Here is a 14743-nt window from a genome sequence, read left to right as displayed (position 1 = left end):
TCTCCTTAAGTCTAAAAGGTAATGGAATAATGCTGCTCAGGAGTGATTGATTTGAGTTCAGCCAGTTATTTGAACTTGAAGGTACTTCAGTTAAAGAAAAAAAAATAGAGCCAAATGCAACTACAAGTAGATTCCCTTTCTAATAAGCAAGTTCTCTAGTGGAAGAACTTATTAATTTGGCCTCATAGTTTTTTACTAATAACTTTTTTTTTTTCAATTTGTAAATCTGCATTTAAGAATTGTTTTTGAAAAATTACATTCTCAGGTCCTTGAAGTGTACCATGTACCATGCTGTTTCAAGTACAGGCAGTGCCTGCACAATTCCTGTAATAAACAAAATGTAAAACAGTTGCATTTCTGAGATAATTTGTTTCTGTAAAACCTGTTAAATGAATGTTGGCTTCAATTACATCTTCTAGTATTACCAGATAAAAAAAAAAAACCCTTTAGTTTAGATATATTTGTGCGCATAATTTCACGTTCTCTGTGCTTCCTTTCAGTTTGTTTCTCTAAATTGACTTTGGTTGTAATATCAATAAACTATTGAAGACAATTAAAAGTGAGCCGGGGCACTTACAAAACTCTTCCTTACAGTTACATATTAACATTTTTGGCTTCAGCTGTGTTACACACCCTTTTCTACACTGGTATTTCTTTCTAAGCTGAGGTAACCTGGATGGGTTTCTTGGGTTACTGTGCAATCATGTGGTTGTATTTTCCTCCGTGGCCATACATGTAGCAGGGTGTGGAGGGGAACCAGGAACCAATTCCCATTCTGAGCTGCTGCTGCTGGTATGTATAGCTTTGGCTGCCCAGCACCCTGGCTTCCTTCTGCCTGTGCCTTCCTCTGAGGAATAAGGTGAGAGAGAGCTTTTCAGTAATGAGAAAAAACAAAAGCAGCAGCAGTGGTTTATCCAGAAGAGGAGTGGACAGAGGGTGTCTGTGTCTGCCTGTGGCACAGGGTGTGGGCAGGCAAATGCAGTGGTGTGTTGAGCCCTTGGTAGGGGCTGCACAGGCTGCAAGCCTCCAGACACTCCTTTGGAGGTGCTCTATCAAGAGCTATCTGCTCCTTGTAAGGTAGATTTAAAAAGCTGAAGGAAAATGTGCAAGTATGCTGATATTTCTCTGCAGTGACAGTCTGAATGGGAAGAGATTATTTCAAGTGACTCTCTTCCTTGTTCTGCCACCTCTGCCTGTGATCACTCAGTGTGATAAACTCAGCTTTCTGCAGAGTAACTTTTGTAATAAGTTTCAAAATCTCTCAGAGATCTGTATTTAATACCTAATCTTTGCTAATGGAGAAAGGGAGCCAGGAGGCAAAGTGCTCAGGTAGAGCTGGCATCCTGCCTGCTTTGCAGGCTGAGCCTGGGCACAGCTTGCTCCTCTGTGCTGTCTCACAGACCTGCCTGGACTGTACTGGCTTTGTGATCTCTCCTTTTCCAGAGTGTGTAATTTTGGATGTTGAACTACCCTGAAATTCTGCACAGAAATTCCTGTGCCAGCTCAGGAAAACCAACAGTAAACCAGGCTGGAGGTCTGCCTGGGCAAACACCTCTCTCTTTCCCCTAAGATGACTTTCTGCCCGGCTAAAGGGCTTTACCACTCTCGTCCTCCTTGTAGGCTCAGTTTTGCTCTCAGGACCTTTCAGTCCATCTCTAAGGTTGACTTGCATCCTCTCACAGCAGCTTTCTGTGCCAACCCAGGCCTGTCTGCTCTCTCTTGCATTTATACAGAAACAGGGTAGGGGCCATCAAAGTCCCCCAAACTGATGCCAGCCCTTCAATAAAGTTGTAGCCAATGTATTGAAACATATTGGTTTTTAATGGACAGGGAAGAAGCAGGAAACCATGGGGGTGTGCCATGAATCACATTATGGCTTGCAGGCTAAATTTTATAATGACTTCATCATTAAAATACTATTTGTGTTTTCCTTCAGGAATGTTTGCTTTAATAATGAGACTTAGAGCTGGTTTACAGGCAAGATTTAATTTTTAATCAAAATTATTGAAAGCTAATTTTAATCACAGTTTCAATCAGCAAAATCCTTGACTTAAACAACTGATATTAAGTTTCATTATAAATATACCGATTTTTGGTGAATTTTTTGAAGCAATTTTCCAATTGAATAACAACCAAGCTTGCAACTTTTTTTGAAAACATTATCTAGGTGATGTTTTATTTCACTTTATTCAGGTAGCTAGTGTAATAGATTCCTACATACTAATACAAATTCTTGATTTTTATTTAAAGAACAATGAAGAGCATATTCTGACTTGGTAGGAGTTATACTTTCATCAAGGAATTTGTAGACAATTAAAATATACAAACTGTCGTTAAGACAAAGTTCAAGATGTTATGTATTGGGAAGATTTCTTAAAGTGTACTTTTGCATTTGAAAAATTTTTAACTAAAATCCCAAATCATTTAAGATTTTTTGGAACAGAGGATTTTTCCCACTCAAAGAAAAAACAAAACAAACCCAAAACAAACCAACAAACAAAAAAGCACCTAAAAAAAAAAAAACACACAAAGAGAAAAATCTTGAACGTTTACTCAAGAGTGGTAGAGGAAAATGCAGTTCATAGTCCATCAGTTTGTGATTTTTGTGGCCAATGTTGGTTGAAATGAGGTAATTAAATGAAGTGAGGAAAAGAACCTTTTAGACAAGGGTATGCCTTTGTCACTTGACAAGTGTCAATGTTTTTGCCTGCAAGTAAAAGAGCAAGCTGTTAGCTCAACTCACCTGTAGAATATGGAGTGTGTGATAGCTGCGGGAGGTCTGCAAGGTGGGATGGAAAATACCAAGTGGCCTAGAACAGGTGAATAGAGATTGTTTGCTCTCTTTTCTCATAAAAAAACCCAAGAACTATCAAGCTTGGGAGGGCAAATTTCACAGCAAAATACAGCAATTCTTCATAAAGTGAGTAGCACAACAGCGGAGCTTTCTGCTCTGTCTGGACTGATAAGTTTGCTTGTTTTTCTACTAACTTTGAACAATATTTTTCCTGAATACTCAAATTCTTGTGTACTTAATAAACAGATCTGAAATATGTAATATTTAAGGATTGCTTTTAATAAAGGGTTGTGTTTAAGGGTTATTTTTTTTTTCTTCTTAAGTTTAAACCTGCCCCGATTAAGATAAGCATCTCTGCTTTGGCTGCAGAAGAGAAGACCTGGAGAAGGAAGTCCTGCCAGGACATGTGACATGCCAGGAACTATGGGCTACCCTGTCCCACGTCTTGTGCCTGGTGCGGACTGGGGCAGGACCACTGAGGTTTCAGCTGCATAGCTCTGTCACGGCTGTACAGCTCCCCTGAGACCAGGCTCATTCTGCTGGGAGGACTTCAGATAAAGGTGTGAAGACAACCACTGCCCAGGTCTCTGCGAGGCCCTGCTGTTGTGCTTTTTGCACACAGGCTGGTGCAGAGAGCCAAGGGCTGCATCTCCACTTCGAAGGGCTGGCATGTAAACCAGCTCCAGTTCAGCTTCTGCTTTGGTGCAACTTCCATTTGTAAAGCTCCAGAGTCTGCCCTCTGACCCTGAGACCTCAGCTGGATGCTTTTCTACTCCTTCTCATCTTACCTCAACACCTCAAGACATTTCTTTCAAAATCATTTGTCATTTGAGCTCTGCTGTGTGACAGTAAGTGTTTGTACTGTAATTATTTCAGTGGAGAATTATGGATGTGTAAATATTTCTTTTCTTTGGTTACTACTTCTGATAAGAACGAGACATCATTAAGCTGAAGTATTTAGAATAAATTCATGGTTGATATTTTGGATTTCTTTAAGCTTTTAAACATATGAGATGCAAAAAACCCCCCATATCTGCAGATTTCTTTACTCTCCTGTCACTGCAAGGAAGAGATTCATCTGTTGAAATGATTACACAGTAGAATACAACATGTTCAGAAGACCTTCCCTGTAATTTTCACAGTTTTGTTTGATTTTTTTTCCCCTGCCATTTTTGCCCAAAATGCTACTTCTATTTGCAGGCATTTGGGCTGTTCTGTAAAAGCTTAATGTCAAGCTCAGTAAGTCCTTCGCTGCCTTGATGTGTTAGAGCTGAGCTTCTCTGCTGGCAGGGTTCCCAGCACTCGGCTGCTCAAGTAGCTGTTGTTTGCAGCTCCTCAGGGACTTCTGGTCACTTACAGACTGAATTGGATTGTCGAGTACTTCCTAGGTGAGAATGGGGAATGTACCGACTGCCCAGCTCCCCCTTGGTGCCGTGAACAGGGAGCAGTGGGCGTTGGATTCCAGTTGACTCATTGCAGTGGATCCGCATTGCTGAGGCTTTTTATTTTTAGATGGAGGGATGCTCTGTAATATTTCAGCACAAGGGATGATTTACTTCTTGTACTTCTTGACTTCCTTCCACTTCTTGTCCTTAAGTAGCTGTTCTAGTTCTGACTATGTGCTTAAATATGAGCTTTGAAGTAATTCAGTCTTTTGTATAAAAAGTGGCTGGCCAGGTTTTTGAGGATAATGGACGACAATATCCAGTGGCCTGTTTTCATGTTGACTACTGGGTTGGAATTAAGAAAAATCAAGGAAAAGAGGCTAAGGAGCTAGTTCAGAAAGATGGAATAGTAAAAAAGATAAATTTCCTGAAAATATTAATTATGGAATAGTGTGATTTGCTTTAAAATTACTGTAAATATTGCTTTAAATAACACAGCATAACATAAACGACAAAAGGTGGACCTTTTTAGTTTAAAGCTTAGAAAGAACCTTTAATATAACAATGGTGCATTAGCCAGCCTGCTGGGGATTGTTTAATTTGCTTCTCAGTCCCTGGGGAGATGAGATTTAACTGTAAAATAACCACAAGGTAATAACAGACTAAGTGAACCTGATGTTTATCTGTTAACAATTTTAGCTGCAGAGGTGGAAAGCCTGTGCTTTTTTAAATCTTTCTGCCTGTAACCACTTCTTCTAGGTATTTTGTTGGTTGCCACTCTGTATAATATCTAATGCGATTAGGATCTTGTGCGATGGCTGTGTTCCTGGGTTTTGCTAAAACTGTGCAAAATCTATTAATGGGTTGTTAAAACCGTTCTTCAGATACTGACAGTGAGTGTGAGGGCTAGTTGTGATCAGACACAAACCCTCCCTTCTGTGCTGTGAGACCCTGCATGGGGTCCAGCAGCCATGAGCAATTGCTGTCAGATCTCCTGTGTAAATTAGTCCAGGTTCAGTTTGGTTCATAAAAAAGGCAGTAAAATTGCCAAGGCAGCTGACATTGACCTCACCAGAGCAGCAGAAATGTGATGTAATCTGGAACTTGGACTCCCTCATCATCAGGTTTAATAACCCTGTGTCCAAAATAGTGCTGAATAGGTATGAGAAATAAACCCCTGCACTACTGCTGTTCCTGGGGCTGGCTTTAACCTGTGGTTAGGTAGGGAACTGGATTTTGGTTTTAAAGATAACTGGGCTGTGTGGTGCTCACAAGTCTGTGGGTTGAGAGCCCAGTAAAATAATTCCTGGCTTTAGAATAATCAAGTATCTAGAAAATATTTTTCCCTTTTCAGCACATTTACTTAAGTCCTCTAGTAGAAAATAACAGATATGTGCTCAGAATATATATGCCTGTAGTATCTTATATGCATACATTTTTTACATTTATTAATATAAAATTGAAAAAGCAAAAAAAAAATTCTGTAATGGGCCTTTTATTGCTTAGTCAGCAAAATGGAAGAGTTATGATTTATGCTTCCCTTTCCCAACTTGCTACACTGAGAAATGGAAATAATGATGGGGCTGTGGCTGAAACATGGGATTTCACAGCAAGGATGGCTTGGCTGTTGCTCAGATTTTCTCCATGACCTCCAGAAAATAATTTTCTTAACTTCCACTTCATTGCCCGTACAGTATGACTGCTAGTGCAAAAGAACTGTGCTGGAATTTTTTTAAGTAGGAAAATCTTTAAAAATTCCTGTTTCATCCAAGCTTTATGCATTATGGTCCTCCAGAATACCTTCTGCATCTACCCTGTACAGTTTGAATTTTTACTTAAGGCCCCCATGTATATACCCTCTCATGTCCCTGTCACAATCCCTTGTCCCCCAAAAAGGAAGGTATGCTGATTGAAGCAAGGAATATTAGCTGATTGTTAATCTTCCTTTTTCCCCTTCCACCCTTCCTAGGATGCAGGGGCTTTAATCCAGGATGAATGAATGCTACTATGACAAGCGCATGGACTTTTTCTACAACAGGACAAAGACAGACACGGCGGATGAGTGGACAGGACCGCAGCTCATTGGTGTTCTATGCTTTGGGACATTTTTCTGCCTCTTCATTTTTATTTCAAATTCATTGGTCATAGCAGCTGTGGTGAAGAACAAGAGGTTTCATTTTCCCTTTTACTATCTTCTGGCCAACTTAGCAGCCGCAGACTTTTTTGCTGGAATTGCCTATGTCTTCTTGATGTTCAACACGGGCCCGGTGTCTAAGACATTGACGGTCAACCGCTGGTTTCTGCGCCAGGGTCTCCTGGACACCAGCCTGACAGCGTCCCTGGTGAACCTTCTCGTCATCGCTGTGGAACGCCACATGTCCATCATGCGCATGAAGATCCACAGCAACCTCACCAAGAAGAGAGTCACCTTCCTAATTTTTTCAATTTGGGCCATTGCCATTTTCATGGGTGCTGTTCCGACCCTGGGTTGGAACTGCCTCTGTGACATTACTGTCTGCTCATCCCTGGCACCTATTTACAGCAGAAGTTACCTGGTGTTCTGGAGTGTCTTAAACCTGGTTGTCTTCTTCATTATGGTGGTGGTTTACATAAGAATCTACATGTACGTCCAGAGGAAAACCAATGTCTTGTCGTCACACACTAGCGGGTCCATTAGCCGGAGGAGAACCCCTGTGAAACTTATGAAGACTGTCATGACTGTCTTAGGTAAGAGACAAAGACAAACCATGGTGAGCAAGGCTGGCACTGCCAGCGAATTGGTTTGTGTTGGTTTGGTTTAGTTGTTGTTTGAATCAAACCAACAAAAAATTGCTCAGCCCTCCTAACACAAAAATCCCTCACTGAACTTGTAAGTGCTGTAGGCACCTAGACTTCTGTGTGCTTTAGACAATGAAATAGCTGTTGCACTATGCAGAAACATGAGATAGAGGACTGGTCAACACACAGAAGAAAAGAGTAGGTGCCTTGTTACAAAACACAAATTGTGAAGGTAAAGGTTTTTGGCACTTTTTTTTTTTTTTCAGGAAGATACAAAATCACTTTTGAGAAAGGCTTGTGAAGGTTTATAACCACCTGGTAGAATGTTTTCAAAATAATGCTTTCTAATATTTGCACAAGGCCATGAGCACTAATGTTGGATGTCGATAGTTTTCTTTGCACATCTTACTCTTGGCTGTTTCCTGGATATAGAAAATTCTTCCCCCTAGAAATGCACCTTCCTTGGGAAATGAAAGAATGGTTGGTGGGTCTGTGATTTCGATAGAGGTTTGCTTTTCAAGGGAAGGATTCACCTTCATTCTGTGGATATTGCATGGTGCAAAATACTTTTAGATAATGTTGGTACAGTGTTGCTATAGTACATGAAAAGAACGACACACACATTGTCAGGTCGTCAGAGTAAAAAGAGATTTACTTTTCGACCTCGATTTATATAGATTTTGGAAAATGACCAGGGATTGGACAATGAGGTTGACACCTTTCCCACCACACTGGTCAAACTAGAGGTTCATCAATTGTCTCTCCTCTGGAGAGGTATGTAAGCGTCACTTTGTTTACCTGAAAATTTGTGAGAAACTCTACTACAAAAATGCAAACATCAAAAGGCTGAAAAAGCTCAGGGTGACAGTACAGTCTAGCCTTAGATCTCTAAATCATAACATGAGATTTGCCCTGAGTTCTACCCTAAAGACACTGTTGATACTTGAGCAGCTCAGATTACTTCATCTGGGGATTGCACATTATTGATGTAGTGCACATTAAATTAGAGATGAACTGAGCAAGTGACTGATCCTTGGAACAAATGCCATCTTTAGCAGTTAATTTTCCCCAGAATTACTTGAATCTGAGCAAGATGTGTCCTGGAAACCAGATATGGTGTGAGCAGGGCTCCAGGTGGAACTGGACATTTGTAAAGCTGGACTAGGGTGGTGGTGGACTCTAAACCCACAAATATGCCTTTACTGCTCTAACAGCCTCTTTGAGGTTGGTTCAGCCAATGTAGCAAAGCTGGAGCTTTTGGGAAAGGTGGTGGTCATGTATACCTGGGACTCAGTTGTGTCATACTGCAGCATGGTAGTATTAGAGAGCTTTTGGAGAAAATTGTAATTTTTCATGGAGGTGAGACTTGCTAGGGTAGGAAGTTCAAGTTGAGGGCACTTTCTTTTCTTTGCAGTTTTTGGATGCTGTTTGCACAGTCAGGTATCTGATTTTATTTTTTTTTCTGAAATAATAGTGCTGTGCTAAATAACACCTTTGTCTACCAAATGATGTCTTAAAAAGTTTCAGAAGCTAAAATCCATTAAACTTCATAGTACCTGACCTTATAAAAGAAAGTAGACTGATGGTTCAAGCATGCACAAAGTTCTCGCTTATACTTCTGTGTCTTCTGGTGTTGGCTTGTCCTCTGCCAGAGCCTTTTCTTTCTAGATCCTTCTCCAGCTGTTCTCCTTTTGAGAATCAATTTGGTGGCTCTTCCTGTCCCCCTGCCCTTGACTTGGAAGAGCAAGGTTTGATCTTCTGCTCCACCTAAGCTCTTGTGCAGTGAAACCTAAACCATCCACCTGGAAGGAGAAAATCCCAGCAGGAAAACTCTGAATTGCTCCAAATGTGATCGTGCCCTAATGCATAGGGATGAGTAGACTGCAGTTAACTGCTGCATTGGAAAGAGAGAAAACAGCACTTTTAAAAAGCAGTTCTCCGACCATTTCTGTCAAAGGCAGAACTGCACCCTGCAGTTGATGTGGGAGTTGGAGGGACAGGGATGGTGGCTGCCATCCCCTCATCCCTCGTGGTCCTTTAGCCTGTGGCAAGCCTTCAGTGTTCTCTGTGACTGTGCTGCTTGTGGAAATAAACCCCACTTAAAAGTTCATTTTGAAGTTGATTTTTCTTTTACTAGGGAGTGGGGTCTTAGAGCTATGTGTTGATATGAAGTTTGGCATTAGCTGCTTCTTACTCACAGCATATGGCTTTTCAGCCATGAAATTGAACTATAATTCAGGCAGAACATTTAATGTTATTGTGTGTTGAGCCAGGCAAATTTAACTTAGCCTGGGTGCTACTTTAGAGATCATAATTTTATATATTTACTTTGTCAGTCAGAGACAAAACTGAAACAGACTCTGCTTCCAAAGAAGTGAAATTAGTGCTGGTGTTGCTGAGTGTACAATCTACTTCAAGTTTATGGGTCAGAGGAAATGAATCTTCGCATGTTCTTTCATATCAGTTCTCCAAATTTTGACTCTGAGGGGCTTTTTATAATCATTCACTTCTAAGAATGAGAACTTATTTTTTTAAACAGTTTGAAATGTTGTCTCCTGGCCAAGTCATTCAAGCGCTGGGTGCAAAATGTATTAAAAACCAAATAGCTTGTTTTCTGGACTTTCCAATTACCAGAGGAGTCACCAAGTGACCAAAGTGATTCTTCCAAAATTCTGTGTATAATCATCGATGCAAGAACCTAGAGCTATATGCAGCATGTAAGTTTTACACAAGGCAGTTGTTTTTAATGTGGTTTTTTCTCCCAAAATATCTGAAAATGCTTTGGAGTACATGCCTGATTTCATCTTAACTAAAAGCCCTTTCCAAGATGCTGTGTCGGATAAAGCGTAATAAACCCCAACATTCTTGTTCATGTGCTCTATTGGTTTCATGGGACATTCAGCACAAAATCCTTCTCCTCTGCTGCTGTGTGGAAGGAGGCTCTGTGTGGTTGGGTACTGCTGGCATGCTGCTCCTACCAGTTGCTCCTGCTCCCCCCTTGGGAAGGCTGGGCTGTGGCTGGCAGCCCTTCCAGCAAAACATCCCTGTCCTCTCTGGGTGTTCTCCTCCTGTGGCCCTACAGTTGAGAGTTGGGGGAATTGAGATTTTCGTGTCAGTTCATGGATTCCTGATTACCTCAGCTTCAGGTGGCTTTTTGCACTATCACTTAGGCTTGGAGAGTCCCTTGCAGAGGTTGGGAGTCCCTGTCATATGCATATTCCTGCCATAACCCCTAATAGCTCATTGTGGCACAGAAGCAAGGCTTTCCCTTTGCCATGCTGAGCTACAGGGAGTTATCTGGTTGAAACTGGAAGATGTGAAACCAAGGAAAAGGGGCTAAAGTCCTCTTGGGCTGACCTTGTGGCATAATCCCAGCTCAGCCTGTACTGTAACTTTGAAGAAGAGTGGCTGCAGGTGTGTGGGTATGTGTATTTCAGGTGGTTGTGTATGTGGTAGCTCCTCTGAACCTGGCAGTGAGATTCCTGCTGAAATAGCAGCTTTGGGGTGGATAATTTTCAGTTTCAGTGAATTTAGAGTTTAATTGGTAACTTGCTGTTTTAACTTGGTCACACATGTGGCATTGGCAGTTGGAACCTACTGCACTTTTTTCTGTCTCTCAGTGTTGGCATGCTCAGGGATGGCCTTGATGTGCAGAAGTTTATAAAATGATGCTGTTGAAGCATCAGTAGTGCTTCCAGATTCACAGGAATTAATTTTTAAGCAGGTGTGATGTGATTTACAAGAAATTCCATGGTTGAATCTAATGGAAAAATCCTCAAACTAACCTTAAAGCATTGCGACACCTGATCTCCCGTAATCTGGTGGAAAAACTCCAAGTTGTTCTAATCTATGTGGCAGCCAGGCTGTATTTCATGTCACTTTTGTGAATTTTAAGGAGTCTCAGAAGTTAAATTATTTTTGGAGTGTGGCACTTTGTCAGGGAGGGGAGCTCCTATGGGATAAATATTCTGCAAACAAGAAAATTGCCAAAGGGCTAAGACTAAGGTATATTTTTATGTTCAACCATGGTTCTCTCTGAAAGCCTGGTGGTAAAAATAACAAATTCTGAGCAAGGCTGTGAATCTGAGACGTGCCTCACTTTCATCTCTGTGGTGCTAAGAGCAAAATGTGTTTTTGATGGAGTCAAAGCAGCAACCCCATGAAAGCATCATCCAGTAACTTTGACATTGTCACTGCATTGTCCTGTCCTTGTTTTTGGTGTGGGAAATGTGTGGAGACAGGTGTCTTTTATCTTGCTTTACTTTTGCAGCTGAAACCTTTTAGGGTTTTGCTTGTATATAGATAGACAGGGGATACATCCTATGAGTTCGTGGACTACTCCTGCCTTCAATCTTGGGCTCTGTTTGAAGGAGAGGTTTCCGTGTCTTTTGTTAAATGTACCTTTTGAGGTGTCTTTTCTCTCCTGTTGACTTCCATAAAAAGCATGGTTGCACCTTGTACACTTTACAGTACAAGTGGTCAAAATGCTTTCATCCTCTGTTCTAAGGAAGGTTTGGTACCATCTCAGTTTCTGCATGGAGCTGGTGGATTGGCAGCTTTGCCAGGGACTCTTGGTAGGCAGTGAAAGCTCTGTGTCCAAGTACTTGCTGAGGCACTTAACTAGGCACAGTATTGTCTGCATGGTTGGGTTACAGCACTTGTGAAAACTGATGGGATTTGCTAGTGAACCCCAAGGCAGCATATCTGTGCAGTTTTTTCTCCATTGTAGATGATAAGAGAGAGCTGATGCCCTGCTCACAACTGCTTACTCAGCATGCAAGAGCCAAACCAGTGTGTAGAACAGAGACTGACCAGGGAAAACAAGTGTTGTGGTAGCAGCATGCAGCTCCCGATGCCAGTGGGCAATGGAGGAATGTTACTGATGTTAACCATTATCTCAAATCTAACACCATGAAATTAGTACTTAGCATCACAAAAATCTTGGTACAGCAGAGTAGAAAGTTCAGTTTCTGAAGACAGTGATCTCTTGCCTTTCTGCTCAGTATTGCCTAGAACAGAGTAAATCAGCTGAATTTTGTCTGTACTCCAGGAGCTCAAGATCCACAATACCTTGTCCTGGATACATTTTCAGCAATCCTAGTGCTTGTCAAATCACACAAATCTACTTAGCATACCATTATAGCCTGCCTGTCATATGGGCAATGTCCTCTGCAGTCCTCGATGGGGTCAGTGCTGCTGACAGCAGCCAGTGTGTGCAGCATGGCTGGTGGGGTGCCTGAGGTGCTGCTGAGCTCTGGCTCTGGCACTGCCTGGCTCCTGCTGTGATCCATCCTTCCTCCCACTGCTGGCTTCCACAGCTTGGATTCAGGAATATCAGAAGCTTTTAAAAGATGAAGTGGACTTGCTTGTTTTAGGGTTAGAAGTGCTGAACAGATATCCACATCCCCAGAGAGCATTTAGGCATGTAGATGCTATTATTTGTTAAATCATTTTTTTTACTAAGCTCCAAAATGGGGAAACTCTGCTCTGATAAGTGATTGGAATTTCCTTGGTACATTGTTCAAACTGTGACTGCTGGGCAGAGTAGTCATTTTCTATTTCTGTATGTCAGACAGCAATTGTGGCTTGTGCTAAGTTAGTATTATCATGCATATGGCTACTCCTTCCCTGGGCTCTGGGCAAGGGATCACAGGGTGCAGTGCAGCAGGGAGACCAAGGGGCAGATGGGGCAGTCCAGGGCCCCTCTCCAGCTTGTGGCCGAGGCTGCATTTGGTAGCAACGTTACCCCCCCTCACCCTCATTTATGGTGTGGGTGTGCAGGAACACTGGAAGGTGCAAATGCAGTACTGAGCTGCCTTCTAAGCTGTGGTTTTAATGTTTTCTTTGTGCTGTGTTCAGTCTGTCTAAGATCTCCCTTATTCTCCTTTTAAGTTTTCTTTTTTTTTTTTTTTTGCCTCTCTAGCGGAGTTTTCCCCCACCACTATGCACATACTTCCTTATACTTTTTGTGTTTTGGTTTTGGGGTTTTTTCCGCCCCTTCATTTCTTTGCCCTGACTGCTACATCCTTCACTTCACCTTCACCAACTCATCTATTTGTTTCCTCCCCTCTTTTCCTGTGTAACTGATTTTTTTTTTCCTGCAACCAAATTACTGTATCTCAGCATGCAGAGCCTGGGAGGGAGCAGTGGAAGGTGGTGGGCTCAGCTTTGACCAGGGAGCCCACAGTGCTTGAGCATTGTAGGCAGTGGCATGCATCCTACACTAACTGTGGGTTTCCCACCCAGGACATGTTTAAATTATGTGACACCTGTCCTATTAATTTGCACTGCAGAGTCAGCTGCAGACTTGTGGCAGCAGACTTGTCTCTTTAGATCATATTATGGCAGTGGTAGAAGTGATCTTCTCCTCCAGTACATGAGAGAGATGAACAGAGGAAGTGTGTTCAAGTGCCAGTTCTCTGCTGTTAAATGCTCCAGAGTTCTTGTTTATTTATCAGCATGGATAAATCACTGTTGTGATGACCTTTTCCCATGTGTGTTTGAGCTGATCCTGTCAGCAGCTCAGTCTTGCTCCCTGCAGTCTTCTGAGAGCTGCCCTGCCTCCTGCTCAGAGCTTGGCAGAGGAGCTGTAGCAAATATAGTCTTGCTACTGTCGTTAGAATTTTGTCCTCTCCTACTTTTCTCATTTTTGTGTAGGATTTTGACAAACTCAGTAACCTTGTAAGATCTTAAACACTCCAAAACCCCAGAAGTTTGAAGTCAGATTTTTTTATTGTCTCCTATATTTCTAGGTGCCTTTGTTGTCTGCTGGACCCCTGGCCTGGTCGTCTTATTGCTTGATGGCCTGAACTGTACTGACTGTGGGATTCAGCATGTTAAAAGGTGGTTTCTTCTCCTGGCCCTGTTGAACTCTGTCATGAATCCAATAATTTATTCATACAAGGATGATGAGATGTGGGCTACCATGAAAAGGATGATTTGCTGCTCCTCTGAGGATAAGAGCCAGGAGAGACGCTCATCTCGGATCCCCTCAACAGTTCTCTGCAGGAGCACAGATATCTCGGGCCACTACATTGAAGATGGCATTATTCAAGGGACAATTTGTGGAAAAGGAGATCTTGGTGACAAAGGAAACTCCTGAGCAATGCAAGGGACTGACTTGGCTGGAAGGGAGAGGGGGAAGGGAGAGGTTTTGTAAGAGGAGATTGACTGGCAAAGCTAGTAAACAATATATCCACTTTGTTCCAGAGCCTCAACTCCAGTGTTAACAAAAGTTCTTATAAATAATTGCCTGATGGAAAAACACTTTGTAATGAAGAAAACTTTCTGTGCTGCCATCCTTTTTGTCCTTCAAGTACATGAAATTGTTTTTTCGTGTGAATGGAATAAATACCTCTCAGAGACTTCTTGTGCATGGAAACAAAATGTAAGAAACGTGGAGAGATCCTCCTTAAGCTCCTGCAGAGAGAAGAAACCTGCCTGACTGTGCAGGTTTGGCACACATTGAGTATTTATGCTTTGAATAGTTTCTGTGCATCTTGAGGAGGATTGTAGGTTTGGTTGGACAGAATCGTGACATGTTTTCTTGGTTTGTGAAGTTCATGAAATAATTCATGCTTACTTCTTCTTTTCCTCTTCCTTATCTTGCTTTCAGAATAGGTAGTTTAATAGTTTATTAAAGCTGTGCCAGAAACCTGGCTGTGATGAGAGACCCAGACCAGGCATCAGCGTGCATGATCAGCGCCAGCAGCATCCTGGCCATGGGCTATCAGGATCTGAGAGGACAGAAGGCATAAAAGCCATTATTTCTTCCATAGCAGGGTGA

The 14743-nt window shown here is 42.0% G+C and overlaps 1 protein-coding gene across 1 annotated transcript; it reads left to right on the top strand.

Annotated features, from left to right (window-relative positions):
* Positions 1-3122: 3122 nt before the first annotated feature.
* LPAR3 (lysophosphatidic acid receptor 3) lies at positions 3123-14321 on the top strand. The gene is made up of 3 exons (XM_066325139.1): positions 3123-3642; positions 6149-6906; positions 13710-14321. Exons 2-3 carry the CDS (start codon positions 6171-6173, stop codon positions 14057-14059), a joined length of 1086 nt encoding a protein of 361 aa, XP_066181236.1. The 5' UTR covers positions 3123-3642; positions 6149-6170; the 3' UTR covers positions 14060-14321.
* The last annotated feature ends 422 nt before the right edge of the window (positions 14322-14743 follow it).

Source organism: Sylvia atricapilla, chromosome 9 (assembly GCF_009819655.1).
Source record: "Sylvia atricapilla isolate bSylAtr1 chromosome 9, bSylAtr1.pri, whole genome shotgun sequence".
In the NCBI taxonomy this organism is placed as follows: Eukaryota; Metazoa; Chordata; class Aves; order Passeriformes; family Sylviidae; genus Sylvia; species Sylvia atricapilla.
This window is presented reverse-complemented; position numbering and strand designations above follow the sequence as displayed.

Coding starts and splice junctions, on each gene's coding strand:
- LPAR3 (XM_066325139.1), top strand. CDS start 6,171: ATGAATGAATGCTACTATGACAAGCGCATGGACTTTTTCTACAACAGG. Junction 6,907..13,709: donor GACTGTCATGACTGTCTTAG/GTAAGAGACAAA, acceptor CTATATTTCTAG/GTGCCTTTGTTGTCTGCTGG.